This window comes from Heptranchias perlo, chromosome 13 (genome assembly GCF_035084215.1).
Source record: "Heptranchias perlo isolate sHepPer1 chromosome 13, sHepPer1.hap1, whole genome shotgun sequence".
Taxonomy (NCBI): domain Eukaryota; kingdom Metazoa; phylum Chordata; class Chondrichthyes; order Hexanchiformes; family Hexanchidae; genus Heptranchias; species Heptranchias perlo.
In genome coordinates, this window is record NC_090337.1 from 29508059 (window position 1) to 29524141 (window position 16083).

At 42.7% G+C, this 16083-nt stretch overlaps 1 protein-coding gene across 5 annotated transcripts in view; it reads left to right on the forward strand.

The window, feature by feature from the left end:
* Window positions 1-16083, forward strand: part of zgc:153039 — a 128360-nt gene that overhangs the window by 17828 nt on the left and 94449 nt on the right. For all 5 annotated transcript variants that reach the window (XM_067995254.1, XM_067995252.1, XM_067995255.1 and 2 more), the window contains 2 exons: window positions 736-843; window positions 7606-7717. In XM_067995254.1, coding sequence (XP_067851355.1) covers window positions 736-843; window positions 7606-7717 — 220 coding nt within the window. The remainder of the gene's footprint in view (window positions 1-735; window positions 844-7605; window positions 7718-16083) is intronic.

Sequence of the window (16083 nt, forward strand, 5' to 3'; positions counted from 1 at the left end):
ACTTACGTCTCATTTTGTGGTTCCATAATACTTTATGTATTCAGTCTAATTATTGAAGATGATTAATCCACATCAACTTTCTGCTGTGAATGCAGAAGATAATTTTAGACTTTTCTTTCGCACTTCACTATGTAGTAAGTTTTTCCTCAGAACCAATATAATTTTCTAACAAGAAAATTACTGGTGACCAAAATTATTTTTATCCAGAGTGAACAGTTCCAAACAGTGTACTTCTCTTAGAAAAAACAACCTTTTCCAAAGGGTAATAAATGAGTGCTTTGCTTTCTAGAAATTGTTATTATATTGGTCAACTCACTCACGAGAGTGTGATGGGAGCAGCATAGAAGCTAATAGTTTTAAACTGTTTTATTGCATTGTCTCCCATTTCCTCTCAAGTGTGTCCATGTTATGGTCCATACCCCTGTTCAGAGTGTGAAGTGGTGAATTGTTCCTAGCTCAGTACTGCTCTGTGTTATGTGTAGTTGGGGCAATTTCGTAAGCAGGAAGTACAGGAAAAATGGCCCCTAGCTCTTCTGTTTTTAGTTATGCTTTTGAGTTCTTTGCCATGCCTAATATGTGAGGAGCAAGGCTGTAGGCGAGACAAAGAACAAAGGCAGCCATTTCTTTTTTTTGCCTACCATAAATTCCAGTTACTTTGAATAGTTTTTCTTCAGACTGGATGAGCTTTTTTTAAAAAAATTGAATAATCAGTTTTGTCTCCATTTCTCTCTGCAGCTGACTACATAGCAGACTACACAACTGGTACCATGATGAGTTTTGCTGCCGTATTTGCAGTAATGTTCAATGGATGTACTGGTATTATGGCTGGATCCAATATGTCAGGTAAGGTACAAACAAATATTTGAAGTGCAATCATAGAATCATACTATGATACTGCACAGAAGGAGACCATTTGGTCCATTGTGCCTGTGCCGACTGTATGAAAGTGCTATCCAATTGGTCTCACTCCCCTGCTCTTTCCCCGTAGCCCTGTAAATTTTTTGAAAGTTATTATTGAATCTGCTTCCACTACTCTTTCAGGCAGTGAATTCCAGATCACAACTCCCTGCTTAAAAAAAAATGTCCTCGTGTCACCTCTGGTTCTTTTGCCAATCACCTCAAATCTGTATCCTCTGGTTACTGACCCTTCTGCCACTGGAAACCGTTTTTCTTCATTTACTTGATCAAAACCATTCACGATTTTGAACACTTCTGTCAAATCTCTCCTTAACCTTTTTTGGTCTAAGGAGAACAACCCCAGCTTCTCCAGTCTCTCCACATAACCGAAGTCCATCAATCCTGTTACCATTCCAGTCAATCACTTCTGCACCCTCTCTAATGCTTTGACAGCCTTCCTAAAGCATGATGCCCAGAATTGAATACAATACTCCAGCTGAGACCTAACCAGTGCTTTATAAAGGTTTAGCATAACTTCCTTGCTTTTGTACTCCATGCCTCTATTAAAGCCCAGGATCCCATATGCTTTTTCAACAGCCTTCTCAACTTGTCCTGCCACCTTCAAAGATTTGTGTGCACACATCCCCACGTGTCTCTGTTCCTGCAAACCCTTTAATCATTTAGTTTATATTGCCTCTCTTCACACTTCTCTGCATTAAATTTCATCTGCCATGTGTCTTCCCGTTTCACCATTCTGCCTATGTCCTCCTGAAGTCTGTTACTATCCTCACTGTTTACTATATTCCCGAGTTCCGTGTCATCTGAAAACTTTGAAATTATGCCCTGTATACCAAGTCCAGATCATTAATATATAGCAAAAGGAGCAGTGGTCCTAATACTGACCCCTGGGGGACAACACTATATACTTCCCTCGAATCTGAAAAACAAACCGTTCACTACTATTCTCTGCTTTCTGTCCCTTAGCCAATTTCGTATCCATGAGGACACTGTGCCTTTAATCCTATGGGCTTTAATTTTGCTTACAGGTCTATTATGTGGTACTTTGTCAAACGCTTTTGAAAGTCCATACACACAACATCAACCGCACTACCCTCATCAGCCCTCTCCATTACTTCATCAAAGAACTCAATCAAGTTAGTCAAACACGATTTTCCTTTAACAACTCAGTACTGACTTCAATTTATTAGCCCATAATTTTCCAAATGCCAATTAATTTTGTCCTAGGTTATTGTCTCGAAGTTTTTCCACCACCGATGTTAGGCTGACTGGCCCTTTAGTTGCCGGGTGTATCCCCCTCCTTTTTTGAACAGGGGTGTAAGATTTGCAATCCTGGTCCTCTGGTACCACCCCCATCTCCAAGATTGTGGCCAGAGCCTCTGCAATTTCCACCCTTACTTTCCTCAATAACCTAGGGTGCATCCCATCCAGACCGGGCGGCTTTTCTATTTTGAGTACTGTCGACCTTTAAGTACCTTCTCTTTATGGTAACATTCGCGCCAGACAAGTGCCAGGCAATGACCATCTCCAACAAGAGAGAGTCTAACCACCCCCCCCTTGACATTCAATGGCATTACCATCACCGAATCCCCTACCATCAACGTCCTGGGGGTCACCATTGACCAGAAACTTAACTGGAACAGCCATATAAATACTGTGGCTACAAGAGCAGGTCAGAGGCTGGGTATTCTGTGGCGAGTGACTCACCTCCTGACTCCCGAAAGCCTTTCCACCATCTACAAGGCACAAGTCAGGAGTGTGATGGAATGCTGTCCATAGAAGTTACAACATGGAAACAGGCCCTTCGGCCCAACATGTCCATGTCGCCCAGTTTATACCACTAAGCTAGTCCCAATTGCCTGCACTTGGCCCATATCCCTCTATACCCATCTTACCCATATAACTGGAGGTATATGTTCACAAATTGTTGAAAGTGGCAGGGCGGGTTGAGAAAGCGGTTAAAAAAGCATACGGGGTCCTGGGCTTTATAAATAGAGGGATAGAGTACAAAAGCAAGGAAGGCATGATAAATCTTTATAAAATATTGGTTCGACCACAACTGGAGTATTGTGTTCAGTTCCGGGCACCGCACTTTAGGAAAGATGTGAAGGCCTTAGAGAGGGTGCAGAAAAGATTTACTAGAATGGTTCCAGGGATGAGGGACTTTAGTTATGTGGATAGACTGGAGAAGCTGAGGTTGTTCTCCTTGGAAGAGAGAAGGTTGAGAGGAGATTTGATAGAGATATTTAAAATCATGATTGGTTCAGACAGAGTAGATAGAGAGAAACTGTTCCCATTGGCAGAAGGGTCAAGAAGCAGAGGACACAGCGTTAAGGTGATTGGCAAAAGAACCAAAGGTGACATGAGGAAAAACTTTTTTACGCAGCGAGTGGTTAGTATCTGGAATGCACTGCCAGAAGGCTGGTGGAGGCAGATTCAATCGTGGTTTTCAAAAGGGAACTAGATAAGTACTTGAAAGGAAGAAATTTGCAGGGCTACGGGGATAGGGCGAGGGAGTGGGACTAGCTGGATTGCTCTTGCATAGAGCCAGCACGGACTGGGTGGGCTAAATGGCCTCCTTCCGTGCCGTAACCTTTCTATGATTCTATGGTGGGTGAGGTTCCACTTCAGGAGCATGATTTTGTAAATTTGCCCCTCTAGTGTGCATGGCTCAGTGTCACACCATGTATTTATCCACTAGGTCATCCTGATGTTTATAAACAGCAGTGCTTATTTGTTTCACCATGATTCCCCAGCTGCTTAGTTCCAAATTTCAGCTTGATGCATGAGCCTGGCACTCATCCCACCATCCCAATCTCACCCCTTGCCCCCAGTTAAAATCAAGGCTTTTGTTTCTGCTCTGCTTGTCTTCACTTTCCCCTTATTCTTTCTTGTTTCCTCTTTCACATTATTTATTGCTTGACTACCTATTGTGATTTTTACTTTATTTTAAGTTTAAATAAGCTTTCTACTTGATTTTCTTTGTCGACTTCTGCTTTGGATCAGATTGCATTCAAGGACTCTGTGTGTTCGACCCGATTGTGTTCTAGGACTTTTAGTAGGCCCGATGCTCAATATATTAAATCAATGCAGAGCCATCAACAAAGCCAATAGGATATCAAACTGCACAGCCAAAACAGCACAATACATGTCAACGGAATTTGTGGCCACTTGCAGCTCCAACAACACTCAAGAAGCTCGACACCATCCAGGACAAAGCAGCCCGCTTCATTGGCACCCCATCCACCATCCAAAACATCCACTCCCTTCACCACCTCTTTGACAGCACCTCCCAAACCCGCGACCTCTACCACCTAGAAGGACAAGAGCAGCAGGCACATGGGAACAACACCGCCTGCACGTTCCCCTCCAAGTCACACACCATCCCGACTTGGAAATATATCGCCGTTCCTTCATCGTCGCTGGGTCAAAATCCTGGAACTCCCTTCCTAACATCACTGGAAGTACCTTCACCGTGTGGACTGCGGCAGTTCAAGAAGGCGGCTCACCATCACCTTCTCAAGGGCAATTAGGGATGGGCAATAAATGCTGGCCTCGCCAGTAATGCCCACATCCCATGAACGAATATTTTTATCCAATCCAATTTCTTTACTATTCTTCCTTTACTGTGACATTGGCAGCATCCTCTTCTTTAGTGAAGACCGATGCAAAGTACTCATGTAGTACCTCAGCCATGCCCTCTGTTTCCACAAGAAGATCTCCTTTTTGGCCCCAAATTGGCCCCACCCTTCCTTTAACTACCGTTTTGCTATTTAAATGTTTATAAAAGACTTGTGGGTTCCCTTTTATGTTATTTGCTAATCTATTCTCATACTCTCTCTTTGGCCCTCTTACTCCCTTTTTTAGATCTCCTCTGTACTTTCTGTATTCAGCCTGGTACTCTAGTGTATTATGCACCTTACATTTGTCATAAGCTTCCTTTTTCTGTTTCATTTTAATCACTATCGTTAGTCATCTCGGGAGCTCCAGCTTTGGATGCCCTTCCCTTCACCCCCCCCCCCCCCCCCCCCCAAGCTATCTCTTCTTTGAAGGCTTCCCATTGTTCAGTTACTGTTTTGCCTACCAATTTTTGATTCCAATCCACCTGGGCCAGGTCCTGTTTTAACTCACTGAAATTAGTCCTCTCCCAGTTAAGTATTTTTATGCTTGATTGTTCCTTGTACTTTTCTGTAACTATTCTAAACCTGATGATATTATGCTCACTGTTTCCCAAATGCTTTCCCACAGAAACATGCTCCACTTGCCCCACTTCATTCCCCAGAACTAAATTCAGCACTGCTCCCTTCCTCATTGGGCTAGAAATATACTGATCAAGAAAGTCCTCTTGTTCATATTTCCGGAATTCCTCCCCCTCTGTGCCCTTTACACTGTTACTATCCCAGTCTATATTAGGATAAATGAAGTCCCATATTATCACTACTCTGGTTGTTGCATCTTTCTGTAATTTGCTCCTCTATCTCCTTCCCACTATTTGGTGGCCTGTAGTATACACCCATAGCATAATAGCTCCTCCTATTGTTCCTTAATTCTAACCAAATAGACTCTGCCTTTGACCCCTCAACTACATCATCCCTTTCCAGTGCCACAGTAGTTTATTTGATCAATACTGACACCCTCCTTTTCTTTCCTTCCCTATCTTTCCTGAATACCTTGTAGCCAGGAATATTAAATTCCCAATCCTCCCCTTCTGTGAGCCAGGTCTCTGTTATTGCCACTATATCATAGTCTCATGTGGCGACTTGAGCCTGCAGCTCACCAATCTTATTTACCACACTACATGCTTTTACGTACATGTACTTCAACCCCATCTTCGTCTGCCAAACATTTGCCCTGTTTGATTCCTCCTATTTCTGAACTATTCTTTACTCTAGTGCTATTTCTCTTTCCCAGTCCTCTGTGCATCTTGTTTCTCCTCTCAAATATATTTCCGGGTGCCCATCTCCCTGCCAAATTATTTTAACCCCTCCCCCACAGCACTAGTTAACCTCCCAGTGAGAGCATTGGTCCCAGCACAGTTGAGGTGCAAACTGTCTATCTTGAACAGATCCCTTCTGCCCCAGAACTGGTCCGAATGCCCCAGGAAACTGAAGCCGTCCCTCCTACACCATTTAACCTGTCTTATCCTACTATTCCTATACTCACTAGCACATGGCTCTAAGAGTAACTTTTGACTTCCTCCTTAGCTCCTGAAACTCTGAATGCAGGACCTCAAACCTTTTCCTTCCTATGTCATTGGTTTCCACATGGGTCATGACTTCTGGCTGTTCCCCTTCCCTACCCTCAAAATGTTCTGCACTCTCTGTGATGCCCTTTACTCTGGCACCAGGGAGGCAACAAACCATGTGAGACTCAAATCGGCAGTTGCAGAAACGTCTGTCTGTCCCCCCTGACTAATGAATCCCCAATAACCACTGCATTTTTACACTTTGCTGTGCCCCCCCCCCGCCCCCCACGTGCAGTCCTTTGCCCTACGGTGCCATGCTCTAAGACTGCACTCCTTCGAGGTGCCGTTACCCTCAATGGTATTCAATACTGAAAACCGGTTAGTGAGCGCCACACTCCGAGTTTTCCTACCCTGCCGGATTGCCACCCACTTACTGTCCTGAGCTTTGGGTGCCTGTGGGGTGACTACCACCTGAAACATAGGATCTTGGAAATTTTGAGTCTCCCGTATGCCCTGCAGTGATTCCACAGCTGGTCCTCAAGCTCAGAAACCATCAGCTTGACGCTCAAACAGCTGGAGGCACTTACTGCACCTGTGACAGACTAAGTGTCCTGGAGTTCCCACATGGCACAGGAATTGCAGGCAACAGGTCTCAGCTGCCTATATGTATTGTTTTATTTTGGTGCCCCTTTAACTCCTATTTATTTAATATTAAGTAAGAATCTGGTATACATAAATACAATTTTGGATCCCTTTAGTGTTCGTATCCCCTACTTAGTTTATTTTATTTGCTTAGATCTAATTAGTGTGTGTGTGATATATATTCCTTTAATTCTATATTTATAGAATTAAGGAACTATATATATGTGTATATATAATACTTATTTAACAATTAGTAAATGGATTTAATGTGATTTAGTAATTAATTTATCCGATTATTTTAAACTATTTCTTAATCTATTTACCTTCTATTCCCTGACTCTCCAAGCTCCTCCTTCGCGTTTACCATGATATCACTTTATCAAATTTTCTCGGTGTTTGCTTTTATATCTCTGCCGATTCTGCTGCCACCGCACTTTTTAAATCTCCCGATGTGGGTGTAAACTCTATTCATAAATTTATGTTAATTGTACTTTGTGTGAACATCAATTAAATGATTACTTTGAATTTCTAATATCTTGGAAAATAGGCTTCTGTTCTATACTGTTGCACTGCTGGCTGATACATTTACAAAAAGGTTTTAATGCCTTGTGATACATACAACAGGATATCAGCAAGATTTATTGCATGGTAGTTTATAAGGATTTTGTGTTCTCCATTTATATTACAATGTTTATTGTGGTGCTAAATCTATAGTGGCACTTTTGTTGCTAATTTCTTTCTTAAATGATATTTGTTGGTTGCAAATGTCTTGTGTTTTCTACGCGTCATGAAAAATTCAATAAAGTTTGGGTTACAAAAAAGTTAACTGAAGTCGTAAATCCTTACTTTGATGTCATTTTCAGGTGATTTAAAGAACCCCAGTTACTCTATTCCCAGAGGCACTATTACGGCTGTAATTTTTACATACATCATATATAATATTTTATCTCTTATGATCAGCTGCACTTGTGAGAGGTGAGTCTAATTTTTCTTTTTGGTTACGTCCTAATCTTTTTTGTTGCTCAATTATCAATAACTCCATGCAGGTTCCACATGTACGCTGACGACACTCAGCTCTACCTCACCACCACTTCTCTCGACTCCCTCCTCTATCTCTGATTTGTCACAATGCTTGTCTGACATCCAGTACCAGATGAGCAGCAATTTCTTCCAACTCAATATTGGGAAGATCGACCCCGTTGTCTTCGATCCCCGCTACAAACAATGTTCTCCAGCCACCGACTCCATCCCTTTCTCTGGTCACTGTTTGAGGCTGAACCAGGCTGTTCTCAGGGTCAAATAGGACGCCAAGGTTGCGATGAGCTTCCGATCATGAATCCGCTCCATCACCAAGACTGCCTACTTCCATCTCCATAACATCGCCCGTGTCCGCCCCTGTCTCAACTCATTTGCTGCTGAAACCCTCATCCTTGCCATTGTTACCTCTAGACCTATCTATTCCATGCTCTCTTGGCCATCCTACATAAAATTAAGCTCATCCAAAACTCTGCTGCCCGTATCCTAAATTGCGCCAAGTCCCATTCACCCATCACCCCTATGCTCACTGACCTACACTGGCTTCTGTTCCAGGAACGCCTGGATTTTAAAATTCTTGTCTTTGTTTTCAAATCCCTCCAAGGCCTCGTCCCTCCCTATCTCTCTGTAACCTCCTCCAGCCCGACAACCCTCTGAGATCTCTGCACTCCTCCAGTTATTGCCTCTTGCGCATCCCCGATTTTTAATGGCTCCACCATTGGTGACATTACCTTCAGCTGCCTAGGCCCTAAACTCTGTAATTCCCTCACTAAACCCCTCCGCATCTCTACCTCTATCTCCTCCTTTAAGATGCTCCTCAAAATCAGCGTCGCCTGTCCTAATATCTTTTTATGAAATTTTATTTTGATAACTCTCCTGTGGGGTGCCTTGGGACATTTTACTGCGATAAAGGCGCTACATAAATGCAAGTTGTTGTTGTGAACCCAATATGTACTGACCCTCTGTCTTTTTATAGTTATAGTTAATTGTCAAGGGAAAGTGGAGTTGAGGTCGAAGATCAGCCATGATCTTAATGAATGGCGGAGCAGGCTTGAGGGGCCGTATGGCCTACTCTTACTCCTGTTTCTTATGTTTCTAATTATGATCACAAAGCAAAAATGTTAGAAGTATGTTTGAAAAGTTTTTGCTGATAAGAATCATGCCAATAGCCACCTTGAAAAATATTTGCCCGGGAGAAAGTGAGCCTAATTTTGAGAGCAGCATATAGTAATATATAAATTGACTCAGGCTGCTTCACTTACCATACCATTTCAGCTATATAAGTTAATTCCCTCACACAATGTTGAGTTAAAACATTTTTTAAAAAAATCAAACCGAAACCAAAAGGATGATGACATTTGTCACGGATTGCTGTGTTTTAAGAGTATTTCTGGTCAGGGTACTCCTTTAAAGATTGAGTAACAAGCATATTTGTTCCCTTTCATAAACATATATTATTAAATCAATGGATGATTTTTTAAAAGTATTGTGTTACAGGAAATTGTCTCCATAAACTTTGGATTTTGTAACATTTTGTGGTGTTAACTGCTGTTCTGCTATTGTGTAATCAAAAACTATCCAATGCAAACAGTATTTTTGGAAGAAAAGTTAGAGACACATTGTCTTCTATGAATGGAATAACCTGAAAACCTTTGCAGCAGAGTACAAAGATGGATAGCTTCTGCTGTACTCGTACCCTAAAGCAACGCAATTCTGTGACTTCAAATAGTTTTCACGAAACATTACTGCTGGGATGTGCCCTGAAAGTATGCCTTAGTTTCATTAATGTTCTTTACTACAGCAATAATAACTTGCCTTTCTATAGTACCTTTAACGTACAACACATCCCAGGCGCTTCTCAGATAGGAAGAAAACCTTGAAGGAGAGGTTGAATTTTAGAGACAGGCAAGCAAAGTAGAAAATTGTTCATCAATTAACTTTGATAGGCATGCAGAATTATCCTTTTTTTAAAATTAAAATTGTGTTAGCTATTTTAGTTCCATAAGATTAAATTTATTGTTGTAACAGCAAATTATTAAGGGCCAATCATGTATTCTGGTCAAATAGAAATATCTAGCCCCACTGTGTTCCTCCTTGTTTTTGCTTTCCTGAAGGCAGTTACTCTTGCTAAGATACAATTCCACAGATGTTGACAGGTCTTCAGTACTTTGTTCAAGTACTCATTCATGTGTGAGCTTCAGCAGTGAGTATTGATGGGCTGTTCTACAATTACAATACCAGGATCAAGTAACCCTGCTCGTTTTAAATTGTTGCAAACACACATCGGGCCATCGACAAGGCTCCCGCAAAAGGCAGGAGGAGGCCTAATTAATATTCTGAAATCGTGGCCCGATGATGTCATCGGCGCCGTGACTTCAGCTTAGTCGAGGGAGGTTTGTACTGTGGGATTCCCAGCAGCAGATCTGATGTGGGAAGTGCGAACTGGCCAAGTAAATGCTAAAGATCAGCTCCTTTTTAGCATTTTTAGGAGTGCATCCCCAGGCCTCACAAGGAAGACTTTGGCCTCCTCCAGACCTGATCGCGGCCCGGAGCTTTCAGCCTCTACTTTCTGCTGGGGACCGTCCCCACATGTCTCCACCTGTGGCCTCCTGCCATTTGTTTGCGCCCCTGCCCGCCGGCCAGGAAGTCAGTTTGGCCGGCTGCTGGTCAGGAGGTTGCTGAAGATTATTTAAATGAGGCCCTGCCATTAAGATCCCTGTTAAGATCAGGGCTAGTAGCTCTAGTTGATTTTTCTCTGTGACTCTTTTTTTCTATCTTCCCCCTCCCCCCCACCTTTCCCAGCCCAGAAATATTGGGGAACTATTCTGCCTACTCTGAGATAGACTTCCAAATCCATGCATATCTTTCTCACAGCTCCCTTTTTGAAGTTCTCCAATCAAGTTTCCGCACACCAAAACCACCCTAACCAAAGTCACAAGTGACGTTCTCTGCGACTGTGAACATGTGCATTATCCCTCCTCAATCTCGCTGCAGGCTGTCATGGTCGACCACACCATCTTCCTCCATGAGTTGTCAGCTCATCTCATTGGGCCTGTCCTTGCTTAGATCCATTCTTATCTATTCATCCCTCAACCTTTGTAAACTTCAACTGATCCAAAACTCTGTTGCTTGTCTCCTATCCCACACCAAGCCCCTCTGACCCCATCCTCACTGACCTACATTGGCTCCTGGTCCCCTAATGCCTCAAATTTAAAATTCTCATCTTTGTATTTAAATCTCTTCATGGCCTCAATCCTTCCTATCTGTATAATCTCCTACAGCCCGACAGCTCCAACCCCCCACTCAAACAGTCTGTTTCCCATGACTCTGGTATTTTGGGGGGCCTACAGCCACGTAGTGCCATGCTCTGGAAATCCCTCCCTAAACCAGTCCATTTTCCTGTCCTTTTTAAGAACCTCCTTAAAACCCACCTCTTTGATCTGCTTTTGATTTCCCCTCTTAATGTCCCCTTCTTTGGTTCGATGTCTGTTTTTTGATTAATGTGATTTTTGATCTGTGAAATGCAGTAAGATGTTTTTCTACATGAAAGGCGCTATGTAAATGCAAGTTGCTGTTTTTGTTGTTGTAGAGACTGGGCCTGGAATTTTCCTGGTCTCTTCGGCTCAATGCTACACCAAGTAGCACTGAACCAATGGGAGCCAAATCATCCACTTTCAAAAATGGGCAGTCAATTTCACTAGGTCACAACAATCCCAATGTGCAAATTAATAGACGTAATAGTTGAGCGACTTTAAAAGTTATTCTTTTAGTGAAACTAAACGGAACTGAAATGCATTCTGTAAGTAGAATTTATTTCAAATATGTGACTAACAGTGGGTTATTTTGTTCCAAGCTTTTACCCATTAGAGATAAGTCATTTTAGCACAATGCAGTCAGATCGTTACGCTCCCTTAAAAGAAAGCTTTTAACCTCCCATGCTTTTATACACCACCTTCCAGTGCAATTAGATTCTGCTGCAGATGCCCAGTGTTCCCAAATTGATGAATGTATCTTACATTTTTACATAATAGTCTAAATCTCATATGTGGGTCACCTTCATTTGTTCTATAATAAATTCTGCTAAACCACAAATCAGTTATTGCTCTGCTTACAGGATTAGAAGTAGTTTTTTAGGAAAAAAATAATAGAAATAACATTATATATTTTCTGTGAAATGCATGCTTCATTTTAAATAAGCAATATTTCTTTTAGTGACTTGTAATATCTAGATAATCAAAATTACATTTCTGATGATTCCTTTTGCAATATTTAAGAAAAGAAGTGATTTGTTTTACAAAACCTTTGTGCAACCTTTATGCTTATCAAGGTGCTAAAATTAGGATCAAGATGCTAAGACGATGGGTTCCACTTGAAATGTTAAGCTGTCTTTTCTATTTCAGATGCTAACTGATTTGAGATGTATATCCAGCATTATCTGTTTTTCTTTTGAGATTATAGTGATGGGAATGTATTTTTCCCTCTTTTTTTCACCCAACAGTTTTTTCTAAAAGATATTCTTGAACAAATTAAATGTGACAAGACACTCCTGCTCCAATAATATACTTTAGCCATAATTTATAAACTTGCTGCTGCAATAGTGCGACCATCCCCTTTTCTCTCATTATGCATTCTTCTGTCCATGCTGAGGGAATTGACAAATTAATGGCAAATTTCATAGGATCATAGAAAGGTTACAATGCGGAAGGAGGACACTTGGCCCATCAAGTCCGTGCTGGCTCTATGTAAGATGAATCCAGCTAGTCCCACTGCCCTGCCCTATCCCTGTAGCCCTGCAAATTTCTTCCCTTCAAGTACTTATCCAGTTCCCTTTTGAAAGCCATGATTGAATCTGCCTCCACCATCCCCTCTGGCAGTGCATTCCAGATCCTTACCACTCACTGTGTGAAAAAGCTTTCCTCATATCACCTTTGATTCTTTTGCCAATCGCTTCAAATCTATGTCTTCTGGTTCTTGACCCTTTCGCCAATGGGAACAGTTTCTCTCTATCTACTCTGTCTAGACCCTTCATGATTTTGAATACCTCTATCAAATCTCCTCCCAATCTTCTCTGCTCCCAGGAGAACAGCCCCAGCTTCTCCAGTCTGTCCACGTAACTGAAGTCCCTCATCCCTGAAATCATTCTAGTAAATCTCTTCTGCACCCTCTCTAAGGCCTTCACATCTTTCCTAAAGTACGGTGCCCAGAACTAGACACAGTTGTGGCTGAACCAGTGTTTTATAAAATGTTAATCATGACTTCCTTGCTTTGGGTACTCTATGCCTCTATTTATAAAGCCCAGGATCCCATATGCTTTTTTAACCGCTTTCTCAACCTGCCCTACCACCTTCAATGATTTGTGTACATATAGTCCCAGATCTCTCTGTGCCCTTCAGTTTATATTGCGTCTCCTCATTCTTCTTACTGAAATATATAACCCCACGTTTTTCTGCGTTAACTTTCATCTGCTATGTGTCCGACCATGCCACCAGCCTGTCTATATCCTCTTGAAGTCTATCGCTATTCACCTCACTGTTCACTATCCTTCTGAGTTTTGTGTCATCTGCAAATTTGGAAATTGTCCTGTACACCCAAGTCCAAGTCATTAATATATAGCAAGAAAAGCAGTGGCCCTAGTACCAACCCTGGGAAACACCTCTCTCCAGTCTGAAAAACAGCCGTTCACCACTACTTTGTTTCCTGCTACTCAGCCAGTTCTGTATACATGCTGCTACTGCCCCTTTTTATTTCATGGGCTTCAATCTTGATGACAAGCCTATTATGTGGCACTTTATTAAACACCAAAACTTTATGGGTAGTTTTGCACCTAGGATCATCCTGGTGGAAAACATAACCCCAGGCTGCTTTTCTCTACTTCTAGTCATCTCCTTAAATCCCTCCCACTGCCCCCTCCATCCTTCTCTATTGATGTGTAAGGAGCTGATGGATTTCTCCATCATCAAGATAGAGACCATCCATTCAGCTACCTCCTGATACTTTTCCCTTGCCTACCAAACCGACCCCTTCATCCTCCCACTTGAGCGCTGAGCCTCCATCTCTTTAGTTTCTCCCCTATCTCCCTCTTGCCCACGCCAAACTTATCCTGTCCATGAAATGTACTCCAGCTGTCTTGATCCCATTCCCACTTAGATCCTGATCATCCAGATTACCTTCCTGGCCCCCATTCTTGCTGACATTTTAAATAATTCCCTCACTTCAGGCTCTGTTCCCTTCCCTTTCAAAACAGTCACCAACGTGCCCCCCGCCCCCGCCATACTATCTGTCCTACCTAACCATCGCTACATCTCCAAGGTCCTTGAATGAGTAGTTGACTCTAAGCTCTACAACCTTTCCCACAACTCCCTCCAACTTGCGTCTCTTCCCCCCCCCCCCCCCCCCCACCTCCCATAGCACTGAAACGGCCCTGATCAAAGTCACAAACTTCATGATCTACATTCTCTGTGACTGTGCGTTATCCCTCCTCAACCCCTCTGCAGCCTTTGACACACTTGACCATACCATCTTCCTGCAATGCCTCTTCTCCTTTGTCTAGCTCTGAGGGACTGCTCTTGCTTGGTTTAGAGGATCATGGATAGAGGATTGGCTAACTAACAGAAAACAAAGAGTCGGGATAAAAGGGTTATTTTCAAAATGGCAATTTGTAACTAGTGGGGTGCCGCAGGGCTCAGTGCTGGGGCCTCAACTATTTACAATATATATCAATGACTTGGATGAAGGAACAGAGTGTCTTGTAGCCAAATTTGCTGCTGATACAAGGATAGGTGGAAAAGCAAGTTGTGATGAGGACACAGTGTCTGCAAAGGGATGTTGACAGGTTAAGCGAATGGGCAAACATTTGGCAGATAGAATATAATGTGGGAAAATGTGAAGTCATCCACTTTGGGAGGAAAAATAAAAAAGCAAAATATTATTTGAATGGAGAAAAACTACAAAATGCTGCAGTACAGAGGGATCTGGGTGTCCTCGTACATGAAACAGAAAAAGTCAACATACAGGTGCAGCAGGTAATCCGGAAGGCAAACAGAATATTGGCCTTTATTTCCAGGGGGATGGAGTGTACAAGCAGGGAAGTCATGCTACAACTGTACAGGGTGCTGGTGAGACCACACCTGGAGTACTGCGTACAGTTCTGGTGTCTTTATTTAAGGAAGGACATACTTGCATTGGAGGCAGTTCAGAGAAGTTTCACTGGTTGATTCCGGGTATGGAAGGGTTGCCTTATAAGGAAAGATTGAACAGGTCGGGTCTATAGTCGTTGGAGTTTAGAAGAATGAGAGGAGACCTTATTAAAACATACAAGATTCTGAGGGGACTCGATAGGGTAGATGCTGAGAGGATGTTAACCCTCATGGGGGAATCTAAAACTAGGAGGCATAGTCTCAGAATAAGGGGTTGCCCATTTAAGACGGAAATGAGGAGGAATTTCTTCTCCCAGAGGGTAGTGAATCTTTGGAATTCTTTACCCCAAAAAGCTGTGGAGGCTGAGTCATTGAATTCATTCAAGGCTGAGATAGACACATTTTTGATCAGCAAGGGAGTCAAAGGATATGGGGAAAAGGCGAGAAAGTGGAGTTGAAGTAAAAATCAGATCAGCCATGATCTCATTGAATGTCTGAGCAGGCTCGAGGGGCCAAATGGCCTACTCCTGCTCCTATCTCCTATCTCTTATGGTCTTGGTTTCTTATCCATCTGATTGTAGGCAGAACATCAGTGGCAAATGCTCCTATTCCCTCACCCACATTGTCAGCTCCGGAGTACCCAGGGATCAATCCTTGGCTCCTTCCTCTTCCTCGAACCTTGAAAACATTATCCACAGATCCCAAGCCAGCTTCCACATGTACCCCAATGGCACTCTATCACTTTTTTCAACCTCTCCATTTCCTCTCTGCTGTCTGACTGCTTATCTGGCGTCCTGTCCTGTACGTGCTGTAACGTCCTCCAGCTAAACAGTGATAAAACTGAAGCCATCATCTTTGGCCCCCACCACAATCTCTCTTCCTTTGCTGCTGCCTCCACTTACTTCCCGGCCAATGTCTCAGGCTGAAACAAACTGCCTGTAACCTTGGTGTTTTGTTTGGCCCCAGAGTTGAGTTTCCAACTATATCCCCTCCATCACTAAGAATGTGTACTTTCACCTCTAATATCATGCATCTCTGTCTGCACTGAAACCTTTTACGCCATTCTTTCCAGACTCCGTTACGCCAGTACTCTCCTGGACAGACTGCGCCTCCCCTGCCCCCGATCCTCCATAAACGTAAAATGTTTTCTACATTGAAGGTGCTGTATAA